Genomic DNA, 22,333 nt, shown 5'->3' on the forward strand with positions numbered 1-22,333 from the left:
AAGAAGTGCTTTTAGATTGGGCTTGTAACACAATCTAAACTCTTTCCCTCTCTAAACTCAGATTTTTATGTGTGGGGTGTTCTCTTGATGACATATCCCATTTTTAATGCTCCTTCCCGCTTCTATTTCTTTTCTTAATCAGGAAAAAATGATAAAAGTAGAATTGGTTGTGCGAGGTGCCCATTGTCTGGGACAGCCTTAAGGCTAGCCTAGGATAGCTTAAAGTGACCTGCTTGCCTGACAAGTCATCTTCCTTTGGCCACTCTTTCTGACTTGTTAGACTCGTTGCAGCCCTTGGAAGAATCCTCTAAATTTACTGAAATTTCTTCTTTCTCTAAAATACAATGCAAGATGGATTGTACCTAAATTGTATATTGTCCAGAAATGGTAGGTTATAGGCCATTTGGGGTCAAGATAGAAACAGAAAACAGAACATTGTCAACAACGTTGCTAATGTTCTGAACACGGTTTAGAAAGGAAGAGAAACGAGTTAACATTGATCCCAGATAATGTGGGAATCAATGGACATTAGGAACCCAGGTAATGTGTGGATGTGGAACCTGTTTCCTTTCCTGCAACTGGGTTCTCAGAGGCTGTACTGTACTTGTCCTAAAGCACTGAAAAGAAAACTCAGCGCTTCCCCGCGTCTGGGATTTGAGCTGGGGTCTGGGCAAAAAGGCTCCCTCGTCTCAAGTCAACCCGCGATCACCTCGGGGGACCACAGAGTCGGGCCTGCAGCGAGACGCTCCTTTCCCGCTGATCTGCTTGGTCCGTCCCCGCGTCGCTGAGGACGGACGCTATTGGTGGGCACAGGGCGAAGAGGGCGGGCTCTGCCGGGCGCGTGGCTCGTGCTAGGCTCGGGGCTCCCCGCCGACTTCTGCCGGCGCCCAGTGCGCGCAAAGGAGCGGCGCGAAGAAGGGAGGAAGAAGGCGGCGGGCCGCGCTCGGGCACTCCCGTTGCCTCCTCATCGGCATGAAGCTGGCGAGCCCCGCCGAGCAGACGCCGCTCAACGGGACCGGCCGAGTCGTGGCCTGCAGCCGCTGTGGAAGCCGGCGTTGCGAGGTACACGGGCTTGTTCACACGTAGGACGTCGGGCGAGCGAAGCAGCCCGACGGGCTCGATAGTGCGCGTTGGTTTTCGGCGTCTTTTTGTTTAAGAGTAGCCGTTTCCGAGAGGCTGGCGCTGTGCTTGTTTAACAGGCTAGGAAAGGATGGAGCGAGGGAAGGAAGACTGGAGCTGAAGCACCTCTGGCTGCAGAAGGAAGGTGCTGCTGCACTTGGATTACCTTGGCACCTTCAGGCGTCCTTTCAGCATCTCGGCTCTTTGCTCTTAATCTTCCACGGGGAAAGAATAATGCCTGGTCTGCTGAGAAGTGCATCGTGAGGCATTGTGATTGCACTCAGGGTTTGCGTTTAAGGCAGCTCTGAAGCCTGAACTTTGCAGATTGCCCCATTGCTGACGTTCTGGCTTCTAGGAACAAACCGTGCTCTTCTCCCGAGATCTGATCATGCTGTCAAGCTAACGATAAATCATACCAGACTTACAAAACATCTGCAGTTAATTAGATATAGAAAAACAGCTTTGGAAGTGTAAACGCTTGATGACAAGAGTCCACTCTTCCACGGATCCTATAGGAGGCTTTCCCTGAGATCCTGTGAAAACTAACATTGATTTAATTCCCATAACAGTTACCTTTAGAATTTGCCACTTCAAAGCTGGCATCAGAAGTGCTGCGATTCATTTAAATACTCATTTTTATATATATATATATATATATATATATATATATATATATATATATATATATATATATATATATATATATATATATATATATATATATATATATATATATATATATATATATATATATATATATATATATATATATATATATATATATATATATATATATATATATATATATATATATATATATATATATATATATATATATATATATATATATGAGTGGGGAAAATATATATATATAAAAACTAGAACCAATGCAGGGAAGTAGAGTGGATGAGTGGAATAGAATAAACTGCTGTGAACTTTCCTCTATAAGAGCTTTTCAAGCTGGGTGGCTATCTGTCAGGGATGCTGTAATTACAAGTTGTAAAATGTTAGGGTTTTAATTTTTTGTGTTGTGTACCCTCACGTTGGAACTGACTTATAGTGACTCTAATAGGGCTTTTAAGATAAGTAAGATTTAAGGAGTGGTTTTACCAGTTCCACACACACCCAGTGAGCTTCCATGGCTGAGCAGGTGTTTAAACCCATTGCTTCTTAGTCCTAGTTCATCACTATCCACTACATCATACTGAGTGTCCATGGCTTTATTATGGCTCTTAGGTTGAAGAGAGAATCATAATCTGCACAACAAAGAGGTCCATCTCACCTTTAAACTTTCATTATGTTTTAGCAGAGGTAGCCATGTTAGTCTCTGCTAGCACATCAAGCAAGACAAAAAATGACAAAATGTTGTAGCACCTTAAAGACAAAAAAAAGGACAAAATGTTGTGACACCTTAAAGACTACTGTAGTTTTTACATGAGCTTTTGTGGACAAGTCCACTTTTTCAGACAGTATGAGGTCCCTTGCAGAACTACTGATGTCTGAGGAAATCAACTTGTCCATGAAAGCCCACATTAAAAGAAAGCAATTAATCTTTAAGTTGCCACAATGTTCTTTATCTTCTTTATTTTTTTCTTTTGTTTTTTTAGGACTATGATCATGGATAGTAATATTTCTTCCTTGTAAACAATTCACTTTATTTCAAAACACTACAAGTTGCTTTTGGACAAAGCCATTACAGTTTATGCAGTGAGCATGTGCTAGAGAATCAGAAAAAGAATTGTGATCCTGGTATTCTGAGATCCAGCTACATGATACAACACAATCTTTTATAATGTACATAGTATGTCTGCAGTTCCTTCAAAACCACTCTGCAGAAGTATGAGGTTGCTTGCAGAACTGCTGATGTCTGAACCACCTTGCAGATGTTCAATTGCCAGCCATCTCTTGTGGATAAGGTTCTGCTAGAATTGTAGTGGCAGTGAATGGCATTTCTAGAAAGTTGAAACATAGATCTTTATTCCAGGTCTGAAGTTCTAAGATGATGGTATCAAACCATGACATCAGGATCTAAAAATATGTGATACTTGAATGTCTGCACTTCTCATCTCCTAATTTTTGACTTGCTATACAGAGTAAGATTGGGAACATCATAATTATCTCACTGCCCTTTTTTTTGAGAGATATATAGATTAACTAGAATATCTTTATAATTAGATTAAGAATGATTGTAAAGGCATTTTGAGAACCACAGATAAAATATACAGTAAGTAGCAGGTCTTCTCAGGAACTATCTGAATTACAATGGTAACTAACAATATCTACTTGAGTTACAATAAAAATGATTTTGACAACAGAAATAGACTGGGGAAAAATAAGCCTGTCATATTTGTAGCTGGACATAGTTGGGATGTTTGCATATGTAAGAACTACAAGAACTTCTTTCTCAGAAGTTTCCTCTGAAGACACGAGATCCTAACACTGGAAGAGAATTAAAAGTCTCAAAATATGAATGCCAGTTATGATTCATAGTGGTGATTTTCAGAGTTTATGTTACTGTTAAAATAGCAAGTGAGGTTAACAGCCTGACTAAGCAAAAACACACATACTGCCTCTTTTATTTCACTGCAATTAAGAAAACATTTGCCTTTTGCGCAGGAGTTGGGGGTAAATAAACTCTTATCTCAGCCAGAGCTTAAACCCATAAGGCATGTTTCTGAGGCTGGATAATTATGTCAGAGATACTGCAGTTATTGTTTCCAACTGAAACAAAAACAAGTCTAGTTTTTCATGTGTATTTCTTTGTTTAAAGATGGTAAATAAACTCAAATTCTGATGCAAGGCTTTGCACTAAGGTATAATTGGTACTGGGCACAAACAGTCATTAAAACTTTGAATGACATTTGAGATTGGCTGGAAGTTAAAACTTGCTCTCTTAAGAGGTCTAAAAGTATGATTTAAGGACCACAAACTATTCTTGTATTGAAATGGAATAACAAGAGCATTGAAGAAGTACATCTACAGAGCACTTTCTTCATAGGAAATTTAAGAGTTTTGTTTAATTTTCTCTCTTGTACAAGATTAATTTTATTTCTTCTTTGAAGGTGAGTTTTGATATTTACATGGAGTTTATAATTTTTATGGCCATAGTTTAAATCTGGTGCTGTTTATATATTAAACAAGAAAGCAAGCAAAGTAAATTAGCAGCCACAGTGAATTAAATATTAAAATGTTTTCACAGTCCTGAAAGCAATAATAAAGATTGCAATCAGTTTCGGTTTTACATTTGAGTGATGAACTGAATCATTGTATGATTTACACCAGTGTGTTACATATTTTTGTAAAACGGGGTACTATTTTGTCCCTGAGAAAGGAAAGCTAGAGGAAAAGGTCAATAATGTAGGTGTTACTGAGCTCAGATACCTAATTTTATACTAAACTGATGTTTTAAGTTGGATGGCTCAAATAAAATCTACAGGGGGAAAAATAGAATAATCTTGTCTATTATTCTGCTGTTCACTTCCCATCCTTCTTTTGAGCTTTGGAGAAAAGCAAAAGCTATGTGAACTTTTGAAAAACATATTTTCCACTAACCTTACTAAAACCCTTCTCTTGCTTTTTTTACCTTATACTTGCACCTCCTTATCCTCTTCTTTTTAACTTATTGATTCCTAAATAATTCCCAGCAGTATTCCCAGGGAGTCGAAATTCAGTTTCCTGGGACAGACAAGGAGCTTCTGTGTGGTGTCTAGCATAGTACACAAGAAGAAATGCAGAGAAGCACCATCTTCTTCCAAACAGTGATTATTACCTATTGATTTGGAATATTTTAACTTTTTCCTGTAAGGTTAATTAAATAAGAAAAGCTATGTGTAGTCATTCATATTTATTTAGTTCTGACAGTCTACACATGCACTAAGGGAAAAGTGATCATAGGATTGCATTTGCTTTAAGGCACAGACCAGTGCAGATTTTCTCACAAAGAAATTCTGCTGTTAAATGGGACACATTAAAAAATTAAATTCTTGAAAATAAATAATATTGCCATGTCTTCATCAGGCATGATACTTTTTATAACATTATGACTGTCAAAGAGTTTTTATTGCATCTTGCAGGGATATTTGTTTTATGGCCCACATGGCTCTCCTATACTTAATTGAAAGATTTTCTGGCAAATACAATATGTGAGGTATTTCTGAGTGATTTGTTATTGATATGCATTTATATTACAGTATCTTACATTTTGCCTTAAATTGGGTAGCTACAGATTTAGTTCAAGGTGCAAATAAGGGTCTGTGCACCCTGAAGAGAATTATACTGGAACATTTGTTTGATCCCTGGTGACTAGAAGTTGTTCCAATCTTTTAAAAGAAATGGGGGGAGGGATGAGGATTTGAAAAACTACCAAGCAGTCGGTTTGACTTTAGTAACAGGAAAACGTCTAGAACAGATCACTGAACAGTTGATCTGTAAGCACTTGGAGGAGAATGTGGTGGTTACTAAATACAATCACAAGTTTTTTTTAAAAAAAAGAATTTACAGTAGACTAATTTTATCTCTTCCTTTGATAGTGTTGCATGCTTGGTAAAGCCACAGAATGCCATGGGTATTATGTATCTTTGCTTGCAGCAAAGCTTTTGACAAGATCCTGCATGATATTGACCAGTCTTGTAAAATGTCAGGTATGCAATGCTACTTTAGGTGCATTTGCAGCTGACTGACAGGTGATACACAAAGAGTGCTCACCAATAATTTCTTGTCATTCTGGAGAAAAGTGACAAAGGGGTATCACAGGATTCTGTCCTGGGCCCAGTTATCTTTATTAATTATTTGGCTGAAAGGGTAGAAAAGGTGCTCATCAAATTTACAGATGACACCAAGCTAGTAGGGATAGCTAAATACATCAAAAGACAGAATAGAGACTCAGGATGACTTTAAATAGATTGCTTCACTAAGCCAAAACAGTTTCACCAGTGAAAAATGTAAATTACATCTAGGCAAGAAAAATCAGACACAAATACAGTGGTGCCTCGCTTGACGACGTTAATTCGTTCCAGCGAAATCACTGTAGAGCAAAAACGTCAAACGAAACAAAAAAGCCCACTGAAACGCATTGAAAACCCTTCAGTGCATTCCAATGGGCTGAATACCTGCTCGTTTTGCGAAGATCCTCCATATGGCGGCCATTTTCGGTGCCTGTAAAGCGAGGAATCTGTGCCTAGAAAACAGCGGAGGGCCATTTTGAAAGCCAGCGGCCATTTTGAAGCCGCTGATCAGCTGTTCAAAAAACATCGTTTTGCAAAGAATCGGTTCCTGAAGCAGGGAACCGATCATTGCAAAGCAAAAAAACCCCATTTAAAACATTGTTTTGCGATCGCAAAAAACTCATCATAAAGCGATTTCCTCATTAATCGAGGCAATCGTTAAGCGGGGCACAACTGTATAGAACAGATGATACCTAGCCTGTAATCCAAGCAGTAATAATATTGGTGAAGAGGATCTACTGGTTCTTGTAGACTACAAGCAACGGAGTCAACAGTGTGATGTAATGGCAAAACAAAACAAAAAAACCCAAACTAATGAAGTCTTAGGTTGCATCAACCAAAGTATAATGTCCTTATCACTGGAAGTATATCATTCTGTTTTGCTTTGGTCAGACATCACTTGGAGTAATGTATTACAGTTTTAAAACTACACTGACGAACTGGAATGTGTCCAGAAGAGGGTGGTCAAGATGGTGTGTGATCTGGAAACCAAGCCCTGTGAAGATTGGTTGGAGGAGTTGTGTATGTTTAGCCTGAAGAAGAGACGGTTCAGAGATGATATAATATCTATCTTCAAATATTTGAAGGGCTGCCAAATAGAAAATGGAGCAATCTTGTTTTTTTTTCTGTTCCCAATGATAGGAGATTTCAGATTGCAAGAAAAGAGGTTTTACCTAAACATTAAAGGAAATGTCCTGGTAGTAAGAGTTCTTTGATAGTGGAATGGAGACTTAAAGTAGTGGTGGATTCTTCTTTGGAGATTTTTGAATGGATATTGGATGGCCTGCATTGGCAGAGAGTTGAAATGGATGACCCTGACATCCGTTTCAGCCCTACAATTCTGTGATTATGTGGGTCTATAAGTCTGTTTAGTTGTTTGGAAGTTAGAAAAGCAAATGATAAAAAATACGCTGTGATAGTGCTGCTCATTTACATTATGTTTTGTTGTTACTCTTAGGCACTTGCTGTATTTTGAAGCAATTATTTAAAAATAACCTTTTAGAAATAACTGTAGAAAACTTGATTAGCTTCTAAAAGAAGGATGTTGCAGCAGCTGAATGCATCACAGAGACTTTGCTCTTTATGCTTGTGCTGTTTACATTAAGAGGCTATAGAAAATGTTTAGCTGACAAGATATGGTATATATGTAGTCATTCCCATGTAGGACTTCTTGTGTGAGAAAGAACATCTTGACCTGTGCCAACCAGTAGTGAGAAGAACTGGTGCAGCCTTCAAGACAAGTTTTATTGTTCACAATAGATTTAAATTTCAAGCTCAGTATTAAGAATGGTCATCTCATGAGAAGAAAAGACTCCCTGGAGAAGACCCTGATATTGGGAAAGTATGAAGGCAAGAGGAGAAGGGGACGACAGAGGACAAGATGGTTGGACAGTGTCATCGAAGCGACCAACCTGAATTTGACCCAACTCCGGGAGGCAGTGGAAGACACGAGGGCCTGGTGTGCTCTGGTCCATGGGGTCACGAAGAGTCGGACATGACTAAACGACTAAACAACAAATTAAGAATAGGCAAATTCTGCAGCAGGAGGTTTGGACTGCTTGGAGAGTATTCACCTGGGACACTCTAAGGATCTGCAACCAAAGGGGAGGGGGAACATTGAAGGAAGTGCTCCTGCCCAGCGGGGGGGCCTGTGACCTATCCCCTAAAGTAGGACTAGTCAAAATTGCATGCCATGTTTAAGGCTTTGCTATTCCGACATGACACACAGATCTCATCTAGTTCCATGGCAGTGGTTTCAGATGTGGGAATAGAAGGGGAATATCTCCTTTGAGCCATTCAGACCATGGCTGGCATGGAGTTTGGTGAAATTAATTTAATCTTGGGAGTGCTTAAGAAGGGAACTTAATTTTTAAGCACCTTTTATAAGGTAGCTGGATTAGCACAAAGGTTTTTACAGTGTTAAAAGATAATGTGATAACCTTGTTTGCACACTAAAAATAACAGTGAAAATCTTAGGTTATCTGTCATCTCATGGTCCCTGCAGCTTTCTGACATGATCCAAAAAGGTTTCCGAGCTAAGGAAAAATCTATCTAGTAACATTAGTTTTTAGTATTAGTGTTGCTAGTGCTGTTATTTCATAGAATCATAGAAACGCTGTAGGGTTTCCACCCATTGGTTCTTCGGGCACAATGGAGAATAAATCGATTGTGGCAACCCTTCAGGTATTGGAAGATTGCTATAATGTCTCCCCTCAGTCTTTGTTAAGCTAAACATGCCTAGTTCTTTTTCAGAAGATACAGTACAGTGGGGTCTTGACTTAAGAACGGCTCGAGTTAAGAACATTTTGACTTAAGAACCGCTCTCATAGGAAAATATTGACTTAACTTACATACTTAGATTTGAGTTAAGAACTGAAAAAACCCACGTGGGAGGCAGGGAAAGTGCAAAATTTTAACTTTCAGTTAACTGTTGGCCAGTGAAAAGGGTGCCTGTCTGCTTCCTCACTCCTCCCAGCGTTTAGAGAGTGGATTGGGAGACAGTCTTTGGACTGCCTGGTACTGCACTTCCTGGACTGTATTTTCCCTGCCTTCCCTGAACCTTTCTTGACCTAAGAAAAAAAAAGAAACAAAATATCCCCCTCTAGTGGTCGAAGGCAGAATAGCAGCTTCCCATTAGTTTCTATGGACGGAAAAGAGCAGATATGGATCAAATGGTTTTCAATGCATTCCTAAGGGAAATGCAGATTTGACTTGAGAACTTTTTGACTTGAGAACCCCCTTCCAATACGGATTAAGTTCTCAAGTCAAGACCCCACTGTACATCCTTGTTTCAAGGAGCTTACAAGTTAAAATTTGACACGGAGAAAGGGGTTACATGGGAAAGAAAATGTGTTCATTTTAGTTACATACTGCATATTTGATGTGGAATCTTACAAGTTATGAAAGCTTTATATGAAATTAAATATTTTGAGGGAGAAAATGCAAATGGCAAACAAAAAGAACAGAAAACATCCAGATGCGCGGTTGAAAATAGCAGTGGTAGAGGTGTAAGGAAAAGTTTAAAGATGGGTGTGCAAGTCTGTGGAGGGCTTTAACAGTAAGGGTGAGATTGTTGTGCTAGATCAATAAATGAATAAAAGGCCAGTGTACTGATTTAAAGAAGAGTGTCATGTGATGAAAAGTGAATTATTTTCACAGCAGATTTCTGAAGAGAGGTGAAATGGGAGTGTGGTGAAAATGAAGTTGAAGTGATTTGGGTGTGGGATGAGAAGTTTGATTGTGTACAATCTACTTATATTTAAGATAGGTGGGGCAGTTTGCAATTTGAAATTGGAGTAATAGAAACAATTTAGAACATGGATTACCTATTTGATTGCATTAAAATGTATTCTATAGGGTATAAGCTTCATTGAACACAATGGAAACTAATATCTAAGTAAACAAGCCAAGGATTCCAGTTAATTTCTTCTCAGATAGCCATAAATGTAGGCTTCAGATATACTGAAATATTGAATAGGCATGTTTTATTCTCAACATTTTAAAAAAAATTTGAAATGCAGAATTCTGGTAAGAAAAAAACCCATTATTTGAATTAATTGTATGCATTAATTCCACCTGACACAGAATACAGTAAGTTGCCACTGTTCATATATTTTCTCTTTTCCACATACGTAAAAAATTCTATTCTGCAATCCTCAATGTAGTTTTGAATTCATGCTTTGTCAGTGTTCCTATGGACCTAAATTTTTATCTCCCCCACCATTGCATTTCATAATATGATCTCTTCCTAATAAATCTATTTATATAATGTAGCTGATTATGTAAAATCAGTGGCTTTTCCTAATTTGACAGTGATTTTAAAAATACATAATGAATGTCTTTTTCTTTTTGCAATGAAAGTTCCTAAAATCCTTGGCAACATGCCAAACTTAGTTTGGTTTGGTTTTTTGTTTTGTTTACTAACTAGTTTTACTTTCCCCTTCTCACTCAAAGTGTAAAGGCTCCATTATTACATCATTCACTTTTTCCATACTTTTTTTTGCTTTTTGTTGGCAATCACCCAGCTAGTATCCCTCAAGAGGCAAACAGTTTTCTAGTTTCTAATACCAGTTCCTGATATCTGTGCTAGAGACTGATTTGTGATGTATGAAAATGCTTGCATACCTTCGTGAAATACAAAATGTTTTTGCTTCTGACGTTGTTCTCAAAAAGGACAAGAAAAAGAATGCAAAGTAGTGGAGCAAACTGGCACCTGGAACAAATGAAGTTATTTAGTAATCTATTTTACCTGCAGCTACTTTGCACCTTACGAAATAACTGGATCCTATTTATAGATGGCTGTACTGTGAAAAAGTTATTCTTTGCTTTGTTACACACCACTTGAAGCTATGGTGGGCCGTGGCTCATATAGTATGTATATATACTTTTTACAGTGCAATGCTTCTTGCATGGTAAAACACAAAGACATTGTTCCTTCAACTCTTTAATAACTGTTGGACGAGCAAACAAAGTTTAAAAATATGGCAGAAGACTAAAGTAATTGCTATACTGAAACCAAGCAAAGAACTATCAGACCGTAAAAGCTATAGGCCAATTTCCCTATGATGCCACTAATACAAAGAATGATATTAAGTAGTCTAGCCTCTAAAATTGAACCTCTTCAAACTCCAGAAAAGGCAAGCTTTAGACCTTGCAAGAGAAGCATGGCTCAAATCTTAAATCTAATCCAGCATATAGAAAATGGTTCTGAAATACATAAAATAACTAGAGCAGCATTTGCCAACCTTATAGAGGCATATGATGCTATCCACCATCAATTACTTCTCAGAAGGCTCTACCTCCTTACTAAAGATCATGGACTAGCAGAAGTGGTTGCTGTTCTACTTCAAAACAAAATATTCTTTGTTGAATTTCATGGAGAAATCAAAGGTACTGTCTCCCACAGGGTAGTATCTTTACTTTTTAACTTTTACACAAATGATCAACCAAAATTCCAGGAGCGTCATCTGTGCTGATGGATCTTGCCTTGACAGGCCAGGAGGAAGGCTTCGAGACCATCAGACATCAGCTAACCTCTGCATTAAAAGTTCTTTCCTTATATTATAAAAACAATCAGCTGAAAACAAATCCTTTTAATAACACAAGTTCTGAGTTAGTTGGGAAGGGAAGGTTTTGGAACACTGCCCTACCCTAAAGTACTTTGGTGTCACTTTGGATCAAACCTTGACCTACAAAAACATGGTCTAAACACCAAAGAGAAAGTTGTCACCAGAAAGTTACTTGAAAGGCTGTCACACATAGGAGGAGCAGGATCTGTTCTCGGTCATCTCAGAGTGCAGGTCATGCAAGAATGGGCTCAAGTTACAGGAAGCCAGATTTCGGTTGAATATCAGGAAAAACGTCCTAACTGTTAGAGCAGTAGGACAGTGGAACAAATTACCTCAAGAAATTGTGAGTACTCCAACACTGTAGGCATTCAAGAGAAATTCAGACAACAACTCAATGGATACTCTGATTTGTATTCCTACATTGAGCAGGGGGTTGCACTTGATGGCCTTATAGGCCCTTTCCAACTTAATTGTTCTATGATTCTATGAAATAACTGTTTAGGAAACTGGCTGGGTCAGACTGGGGTGCACACCCACAAACAACAAAAACAACAGCTTTATCTCTGCTACTCCACAGCAGAATATGCTTGTGTTGTATGATATATATCAGCACATGTCAAACAAGTGGATGTAGCTCTTAATGAATTGTGCAAGATTATTACTGGGCTGCCTGAAATCTACTCCGTTAGAAAAAATATTTGGCTGGTCTTGCCCCTCCAGAAGTACTTCGAGCAGTGCTAGCAAATAATGAAATAAGGTAATACAGCATCAGATACATCCACTTCACGGGCACTAATCCTCTGATGACAGCTAAAATTGAGGAAAAGTTTTCTGACACATCTCAGACTGTAAATATCAAACCGGAAGAGGCTAGGGTAAATCTGTGGAGAACAAAAACAAAATACCTTGCCAAATGGTTGAATGCTGAAGAATGTCCCCACCAAGGCAAGACTCTAGCAGGACTGTCTGGAAAGCACTTAATTGACGTTAAAGTAAAGTAGGAAGATCAAATGTAAGCTGCCCTGAGTAGACATTGTTTAGAGGGGCGGGGTAAAAATCTGATAGATAGATAGATAGATAGATAGATAGATAGATAGATAGATAGATAGATAGATAGATAGATAGATAGATAGATAGATAGATAGATAGATAGATAGATAGATAGATAGATAGATAGATAAATAAATAATATTCAAGTAAAATGGGGCTACTGGGATACAGGACAAATTTTCTGTGACAGAAATTCAATCGACATAGCACTTGCATGCATGCAACTTATAACCCACCATGTGTACAAAAGTACATATATCTAGCAAATGGACAAGATAAAGCTATTGAAATAGCCTGCTTCTGGGCAAAAATAGTTTAATTATCTTAACATTTTAATTTGTTTTTACTTTTACCTGTATTTCATATACATCCATAATTTTAAATTGTGCAATGCTCTGATATAAAGAAAAGGAAGAAAGAAGTGTTTCTTACAGTATTTTTTGAAAAGCATATGCTGAGTTGATTAATATTTGTATGTATGCTGTGGCTCAGAGATTACCACAGAAAGATTTCCACTGTCAACAGGTTGTACAATAGTAGTTGCAGGTTGGAATGTGTCAGTTATTTCAGTGAAAGTTTTGTAGGAGATGTTTCGGGTTGGCTATAAATTTAATCTTGAGAAACGTATGCTACTTCTATTTCATTTTAAATAGCCACTTTAAAAGGGTATTTTTGTGGTTAGAGAGCAAAACTTCCACCATCTCCCTCTCAAACCTTTAGTAAGCTTATAACTATGTAGCTTCCTGAAAGATACTGAAAGATTTTATTTTGGTCTGCGGATGTGCAGATGTACTTCAAAAGTCTGTGGTTATCGCTGACATTACTCTGCTGGCAGCTGTGTACTGAACTCCTTGTTCTCAACTCTCTGCCAAGTACTTTATGCAAAACTAGGTTTTCAGTGAACCAGGTTTCATTGTTTTTAATGGCAGCAGTGTGGTATACTGTAAACAAGTGTGGCTTGTTATGAAGCATGGATAGAAAATTTCCACAGACTGCACTTATGAAACAAGGACAGTTCTGTTTGTTTCAATGGTGAATTCTTTCTTTCCCCTCTGAAGCCACAACTGAAACGTTCATAGCTAACAGTTCAGATAGTGTCATTTTCTTTTCTAGGAATCTGGAATTAGGATCCCCAGACCACTGGGACAAGGACCAAGCAGATTCATCCCAGAAATGGAGGTGTGTGGGGCGATTTTTGTTTTGCAAGTACACAGTGAACTTACTTCATGTTTCTGGGGGTGAAAATTCAGATTCCAGCATTGGCTGACAAACAGCTGTTGATCTCTGTAGTGTTACAGACATTTATGAGCTCAGTGAATCATAATGATAGTTCACCAGAAGGCTGCTAAACTGGAAAACACTAACATCTTTGCTGACACAAAAAGTTAATGTTTTGTTAATAATAATTGCATGCTGTCAAGTCAATTCTGACTTACAGCAACCCGTTTGAGGCTTTTCTAGATAGAGAATAGACAGAAGTGGTTTGCCGTTCCCTTCTTCTGGGGGTGCCCTGGAACTATGCAGCTTGCCCATGGCTACACAGGTTGGCTGTTCTCACAGGAAGTACAGTGGGAAATCTAATTCACAACCTTTGGCTCCACAGCCAGCTACCTAAACCATTGTGCTGTTCAGCCAGCAATATTGTGTTAAGCACCTTTAAAAACCTAGTCTTTGCTGTCAGCTCTTTCAAGAACAGCTTGACTTACCCTTGATTGCTAAAAGCATATACAGTGTGTTAAATTGATCCAATTAAATAGCATCTTTTCTGCATAGAGAATGTGCATGTGAGATAGGGTGAGGTGGAATAATCTCATTGGATCTCTTCACCTACTGGCTCTGGTGAGATGCTAGTGGACATGAGGCTGACATTACAGCAACTTTGCCATTGACATTTTTCTCACACCATCCAAACAGGTAAATTAACTCTTAGCGTGAGTGGTAGTGCTGTAGTTGCTAAACGTACGCTTCATATCTGTTTAAAGGAAGCCTGGCGCTCATCTGTAAACAAGTATTACTTTGTGAGTCTTCCACACTGTTTGCCAAGTTTAAGAAATGGTTAAGCCATTTATGTAGTGTATTTGTGTGTGAAAGCTGATTTGGGGTTATTACCTGTTCTCAAATGTGAAGAATGGTCTTTACTTCTTACAAAATATTGGTACTCTTCTCTTTCTAATTTAAACAGATTCTCCAAGTGAGTGCTGAAGATCCCCAAATGCATGCTTTGTTTGCAGAGTCTTTCACAACTTTAGGGCACTTGGACAACATTACCTTGGTGATGGTTTTCCACCCTCAGTATCTGGAAAGCTTTCTAAAGACTCAGCATTATCTGTTGCAGATGGACGGACCACTGCCTCTTCACTATCGACACTACATAGCTATCATGGTATGTGAAATTTTGAAATAAGCAGTAATTGCCTTTTAACAGCTTTAAAATTTCTCTTTATAGTGGACGTGGCCCTACGGGTGCAGTTTCATGCCTTGTAGAAATTCTGTGTTTTGCAACACTTTTGCCAGTGTGCGATGGGAGTTGAAATCCAATAGTCTTGGAGGGCATTAGGTTAGATAAAGCCCATCTGACTCAAGTATGAATTCTTAGTCTTTGCACGCTCTCTTCCTTCTTGGCCAGAATTTATTAAGGAGTCATTGTGCTGACATTTTTAGTAATTTGCTTGACTTCTTTGTAACAGCCATTGGCCATAATCCTGTTTTCAGCTTGCACATGCATAAGGGAAACTTCGTAAATTGCAGCAGCGGATTGTCACTCACAAGGTGCTGCTTGAATTCCTGGGCATGTACTTAATCACACAATTGGGTGCATGCCCAGGAATGCAACTAGCATCTTGTTAACAAGTGGCGGTTTGCCATCAAGACATGCATGCTTTCTCCTCTTTATGTGGAATCTGGATTCTGGCCAGCCTGTATTATAAACAGAATGGAATGACTGGAATGGTTTAAGCTGTTCTAGCTGTTTTTATTTGCCCCCAATATTACCACTGTATTCATACTTACTCAGTATTTAGCTCCAAACCACCCATGATATGGGAGATCAAGGATTAGCTTTAAAATCCTTAACTGTGGCTGGGAGTGCTGGGAAGTGTGGGGGTGTTCTTAGATCATCTACTTCTGATTTTGAATTTTGGTTTACAGGGCTTACCCTCCTGATTGGCTTATACAAAAACTGGAGTGGTAACTCTCTTTTGCAAAGAGGGGGTATCCTTTCTCTTTCCCTGGTTTAGCTGTTCCCACTTGTAGCAGGAGCGATCAGGAAGGATGTATCAGCACCATGCAAAAGAATGGTTCCATTTATGGTGATGACCGGACCAGCTCATTGTTGTATTACATGCTTTACAACTTTCTTTAGATACTAACTCTATGCAAAATAGATTACTAAACAAGTACTGTACAAATATTTATATATATGTAAACCACCTTGGGTTCCTTTTAATGAGAAAGGTGGGCTAGAAATATTTTAAATTCATAAGTGTATATAAAATGTTTACATGCATTGTTTGAACACACAACTGTCCTATATATGCCATGTTGTTCATTCAAGGAGCTTCACCTCAGAAAATGTTTCTGCATTTGGTAGTACTTGTATGTATGTTGCTATTTTTTCCTCCAGGCTGCAGCGCGACATCAGTGCTCCTATTTGGTTAACCTTCATGTCAACTACTTTTTGCATGTTGGGGGAGATCCTAAGTGGCTGAATGGTCTCGAGAATGCACCTCAAAAACTGCAGAATTTGGGTGAATTAAATAAAATCTTGGCACACAGACCATGGCTCATTACCAAAGAACATATTGAAGTATGTTTCTAAAATATATACTTACCTTTGTTTTATTTTTTGTTTTCCATATGGCGTTCTTTAATGGCCAATAGTCTTTTAATCTGTAATGTTAAATATTTGCTAATATATGCGGTATCACAAGATGCTAAAATACTTCAGTTATCTTCATAGAAGCATAAGCATTACATATTTGTGCTGAATCATGTTCTTATTTGACAATGCAGTTCCCTACCAAAATACCCAAAGAGCTTTTTATTGAACAGAGCATAGTGCTAGGTACATGACAATCTTGATGTATAACTTTCAAGTGGATGTATAAAGTTTCTTAACCTGATTCATATTCTGGTCACACAATGATGATGATGGCGACGAAGGGTCATTCAGGGATATAATACAGACTGCTCCAAAAATATGTAAGCCTTTCCTCATTTAAATTCTGAAATTAACCATCTGTTTTCTTTCACCTATCAAAACAAAACTTTTAAAAACTGTGTTCCATCTTTATTTTTTACTGTCATGATACCAAACTAGAAAAAGACCAACTTTATCCCATCTGGAACTTCAGTGTGTGCCTGTTTGGATGCATTTCACTCACTGCCTTACTGGCATTGTTGTATTAATGGCTAATTTGTCTCTGGACATTTAATGTCACATTATATTTTTGCTTCAAAAATGACCTCAAATATGTGAAGTTACTTTAGTGAAGTTTCTGAGACTGAAACAATGTTTAAATCTTTTCTTCTATGAAGCATCTTCTCAAGACTGAAGAGCATAGCTGGTCCCTGGCAGAACTGATCCATGCTGTAGTGCTTCTTACACATTATCATTCACTTGCCTCTTTCACATTTGGTTGTGGAATCAATCCAGAAATTCATTGTGATGGTGGTCACACATTCAGGCCTCCTTCTGATAATGACTATTTCATTTGTGACATTACAAATGGAAACCATGGTGCATATGAGATGCAAGATCCAGCTGTAAATACTACTGTAAGTATTTACTATGTCTTTACCAGTTTGGTACTTTAATTTTTACTGAGGTATATTTGCAGAACTGTAAAATCTAGATAGTGCTTTTGTTTTGTCATTATCTAGAACAGACATGTAATGTTGAAAAGTCTGATGTACACACAGATAAACATTTGATGGATTATTTCTTGTTTTATATTCGTAAAACGAATTTTGCTGATATTGTAGAAGTATAATCTGAAACTTACGTCTGCTACATGAGCTACTAAAAATACAGCTGTCTAAATCTGGAAATGTCATCTTTCAGCAGGCTGGAGGGCACAGGTCAGAACTGATACCCTTCTTTGTCTTCCTTTTTCCTTGTTTGTTAAGACTATAGTACGCACATCGGTTGTGTTTTTCACTGTGCTAGCAATAATTTGTCTACAATTATCTGTGTGAATAAAAACTTCAGAGGACAATTATATGCAAAGGAAATGCAACATTTGACTTTCTACATCACAGCTATTTGAAGCTTTTCTAATTGTGAGCAAGTAACTAGTTCGATTTCCAGTGCAGTATAGTTGATAGAGTGACCCAAAATGGAATCTGGAGAAGAGGGTTTGTATCTCCACTCAGCATTTTTAAGGCCGGAGTGGGCAAAGTGCAGTCCCCAATCCAGAAAAAAATGGCCCAAAAATGTGTTTTTCCACTTCCATAAGCCTCTAGGAATTAGCATGTAGAGGTTGAAGGCCCCCCTAGCAAACCTGGAAGTAAACATTTAGTCACTTCGTATTTTGACTGTTAAATGTTTTGGCTTATTTTTAGATGTGGTGCAGTTTGTGGTGGGGCTTGAAGCCTGGAAATATGGCCCCTGGGTCTTCCTGTACTTCCTAGACTGCAGTGGTTCCCAACCTTGGGCCTCCAGATGTTCTTGGACTTCAACTCCTAGAAATACTTGCCAGCAGAGCTGGCGGTGAAGGCTTCTGGGAGTTGTAGTCCAAGAACATCTGGAGGCCCACAGTTGGGGACCACTGTCCTAGAGTAGTGAGATGCAGTTGCCAGGAATACATCTGTGCCTGTGCATGTAAATAATGTGAAGAGCAGTCCCAATGGAATTCCATCCTAAAAACTGTAACACAGATAAATGATGTTTAATTAATCAAGTCATAGAACTATTTTAGTTTTCCATGGAAGAACAATATTTGAGTGTATTATTCCATAACTTTAAGAGGGAACAGAGCTATAATTTTTTAATTATCAAAATTTTGTGTCAATAACCAGCTGCCTCAAAAGATTGGGACAGAAAGTTAAAAGGTGGATATTTGTCAGACTTTCCTATAAGCACAGTACACTAAATTTAAGTCTGTTTTTATCATTAACACTGTTTGCAATTAGCTTGAAAACATGCTTTTATCACCCAGTTCTATTATGCAGTCATTTTGGAAGAGAGTATGGTCTTTGAAGGTCTAACTGTCTTGAAGGGCTATGGACCCGTAAAAGACATTCTGTTAAAAAAAAGTTTCCATAGGACAGCTGGAGTTGGGAGGGGGGAAGGGAAGTGTTACAAGAAAGAATAGCAGACATCAAGCAGCAGATGTGTCTTCATTGTCTGGTGTGCAGTACTTCTCACTTGTAGCATGTTAGTCATGGAAACATATAACATACTATACAGTGGTGCCCCGCATAACGAGTGCTTTGTTTAACGACGAATCCGCATAGCGATGTGTTTTTTGCGATGGCATTGCGATGTTTTAAATGGTAAAACATCGCTTTGTGATGATTGGTAAGTGTTTCGCTTACTGATTTTCGCATAGCGATGTTTTAAGAACAGCTGATCAGCGGTTCCAAAATGGCCGCCGCGTAAATAAAATGGCCACCCGCTGTGTTTTTGCCCGGATTCCTCACCGGGCAGCAAAAATGGCGGCCGCATGGAGGATTTTCGCAGAACTGTGAGTTTTTTGCCCATACGAACGCATTAAACATGTTTTAATGCATTCCTATGGGCTTCTTTGTTCCGCATAGCGACGAATCCATATAGCGACGATTTTTCCAGAACGGATTATCATCGCTATGTGGGGCAACACTGTATTATCTTTTATATACCTGCAGTTTAAAACACTGAATGGCAGTGTGTCATTAAATAAATAGATGAAACTATGTATTAACACACATTTTTTAAACTTTAAAAAAATGCAAAACACCAAGGACATTTAAAGTTGAATTTAAAGTTAATTGTCTGTGCTGGCCAGAAATATGGTTATAAACCTGCACTGAATCATGCATTACACCATAAAGGCAAATAAAATAGGCGGGATTATTTATTTATATAAATAAATAAATAAATAAAATTGTGTAGGTGCCAAAAAAACTTTTAAAAGCAGCGACTCTTCCGTCAAAAATTATGTTTTATCTTTAGCGCTTTAAAAAAATTACATTGTTTAAATCCTACCATTTCAAACATCTCTGTACCTTTCCTGTGCCTTATAATGGTTATAAACAACTATCGTGTTTCCCCAAAAATAAGGCAGGGTCTTATATTAATTTTTGCTCCAAAAAACACATTAGGGCTTATTTTCAGGGGACGCTTTATTTTTTTCATGTACAACAATCTACATTTATTCAAATACAGTCATGTCATCTTCTGGTTGCTGCACAATGGTGGAGGGTGGGTTTTCACTTAACTGGGGCTTATTTTTGGGGTAGGGCTTATTTTCAGGTTAGGTTAGGTCTTATATTCGGGGAAATGGTTTAACAACTTTCCTGGGTTTTTTGTTTTTTTGTTTTTTGTTTTGCTCATTGGTTGGGCACCTAAAAGGCCACAGAGGGGCATCAAAATCAACTCCGTACATCTTTCATTTTATAATATATAATTATCTTAGAACTGCAGAGCTGGAATGGATTTTAGTCAGGCACTTCTGTTATGCTTGCTTTTTATCTTAATTCTGTACAAAGGAAGTTGTTTGCTATTGAATATTACAAGTTCAGCTATGAGACGTTCCAGTGTTTGTCATGTCTAGTGTTCCAACCCAATGCATGAGAATATTGTTTATCCCTTCAGTTTACAGAGCCTCTGTGTGAAGTAGAAGCACTTATGGAAAAAATGAAACAACTACAAGAATGCAGAGATGAAGTTAAAGCAAGCCAAGAAGAAAAGGCTACTCGATTTGAGAAAGAGAAGAGAGAAAGCATGTTGGTGGGTTGTTCAGGTCAGACAAAAATTTAGGTCAGCTTACATTAAAAAACAATAACACGTCTCATCTTGTGACATATTTTGTAGATTAAACTGAAAGACTTTATCTTTAATATGCAAAATTTAAATACTCCAAAGCTTTTAACAGTTCCAGCTCAAAGGTTTTCAGTAATATAAGTAACGAAACACTGCATTAATAATCACTGATCTCTTCATAATGCAAAATCCAAATACCAAATCAGTCACAGTTTTTTCTCTCTGTGGTTATATAAAAATGTGCACTGATGGAAAGAGGGTGTGCTCATGTATTCCAACCATTGCATCCACTATTTAATTAAGTTTACTTTTTCTTATCTGCTGTCAGCCTATTCCAGGATCAGCAGCAGAACTGTTTATTTTGCCAGCCAAAGGAGAACTGTTGTTGTAGGGCAGTGGTTCCCAGTTTTGGGTCCCCATATGTCCTTGGACTAAAACTCCCAGAAGCCCTCATCACTAGCTGTGCTCATGTCAGGATTTCTCGGATTTGTAGTCCAGGACGCAAGGTTGGGAAGTGCTGCTCTAGGAGCAGAATTATATGGTGAAGTAAGGTATTTCCAAGCCCCCCCCCCCCCAGCTGAACTTGACTTTAAAAGGTTACTCCTGATTTTGGAAGTAAAAAGTTTGGTTTGAAATCATACAAGATAATCATACTATTTGATGGACTGCATCCCATAGCAGTCTTCATGAGGCAAAATTGGCTGCTGGACCTTGAAACTTGCCCTTTTCTGGTCTAGAAAATGTAGTGCCCTTCATTTTCAAGACCAGGAAACTTTTGTAGTTCCCTTTCAGTAGGCAAAGATTTGCACACTGGGATTCTAGTGTAGTACTGGGTAGCCTGTAGCCAGTACTGGGTTAAATGTGATCCAAAACCTGCTCAAAAGCAGGAAGATACGTAATGATAGTATTTCATAATTTAAGGCATGTAATATAAAATGCTTAGAACAAGGAGAAGAGCAGATCTGTAGTATCACTGTGTTTTCTCGTGTCTGAATATGGTTTCCTAAGGCGTGACATGGCATTCATGTGTGTTTGTGCATATTTTCTTAGAGAAACAATACTTACATGAGTTACAGTTGGCCATTAAAGATACCTTGGTTCTACATGGCTCTGTGGGCCAAACTGCCACCTCTGTCCTATTTATAACAATGATTACAGAAGGCTAAAAGACAGTTTTTCAATGCTGTATTTTTAAAAATACGTCCAAGGAATTATCCATTAAGGAAAAAAAAACTTATTTCTGCCTGTAGAATGTTTCTTCCATGTTAATTACATACTGTGTCTGTCACAAGTTAGCAATTTGCTTGTGACCATTCCATATTTTTCAAATTAAATTCTGGTTTTTGTTTCTATTTGTAACAGAGGATGAAGAATCAGCACCATCAAGAGATGTGTCACGCCATTTTGAAGATACTAGCTATGGTTATAAAGATTTCTCCCGGCATGGAATGCATGTGCCTACCTTCCATGTTCAGGTAATTCCTTTGTTGCAAGCAGCAAGACATGAGCAATTGACTCCACATAGGTTTCATTTACTGCATTTAGAGGCTATGCTATTTTGGTAGGAATATTAGAAAATATCTAAATAAACCATTAAAATCAGTTTTCACATTCAGTTTAAAATACTTTATTAGCATGGCATCTTCCTTGAAAACTTGGCAGTCATTTGGCTATTTTGTTTTTAAGGACTACTCATGGGAAGACCATGGTTATTCACTGGTAAATCGACTGTACCCAGATGTTGGACAGCTAATAGATGCGAAGTTTCAGATTGCTTACAACCTAACCTACAACACAATGGCCATGCATAAAGATGTTGATACCTCAATGCTTAGACGGGCAATCTGGAATTATATCCATTGTATGTTTGGAATAAGGTTGGTCATTTTACACAATTTCTGCATAAGGTC

General features: G+C 38.1%; 1 protein-coding gene across 2 annotated transcripts in view; it reads left to right on the plus strand.

Moving 5' to 3' along the window:
* SESN1 (sestrin 1) overlaps nucleotides 1-22,333 on the plus strand; it is an 82,414-nt gene that overhangs the window by 56,974 nt on the left and 3,107 nt on the right. The window contains exons 1-8 of one of the 2 annotated variants that reach the window (XM_020801353.3): nucleotides 881-1,062; nucleotides 13,574-13,639; nucleotides 14,643-14,843; nucleotides 16,083-16,265; nucleotides 16,997-17,236; nucleotides 20,256-20,403; nucleotides 21,786-21,898; nucleotides 22,110-22,300. In XM_020801353.3, coding sequence (XP_020657012.1) covers nucleotides 973-1,062; nucleotides 13,574-13,639; nucleotides 14,643-14,843; nucleotides 16,083-16,265; nucleotides 16,997-17,236; nucleotides 20,256-20,403; nucleotides 21,786-21,898; nucleotides 22,110-22,300 — 1,232 coding nt within the window. In that variant the 5' untranslated portion in view covers nucleotides 881-972. Of the gene's footprint in view, nucleotides 1-880; nucleotides 1,063-13,573; nucleotides 13,640-14,642; nucleotides 14,844-16,082; nucleotides 16,266-16,996; nucleotides 17,237-20,255; nucleotides 20,404-21,785; nucleotides 21,899-22,109; nucleotides 22,301-22,333 lie in introns of those variants that run through there. The other variant, XM_020801352.3, reaches the window with a different exon arrangement.

This window comes from Pogona vitticeps, chromosome 1 (genome assembly GCF_051106095.1).
Source record: "Pogona vitticeps strain Pit_001003342236 chromosome 1, PviZW2.1, whole genome shotgun sequence".
NCBI lineage: Eukaryota > Metazoa > Chordata > Lepidosauria > Squamata > Agamidae > Pogona > Pogona vitticeps.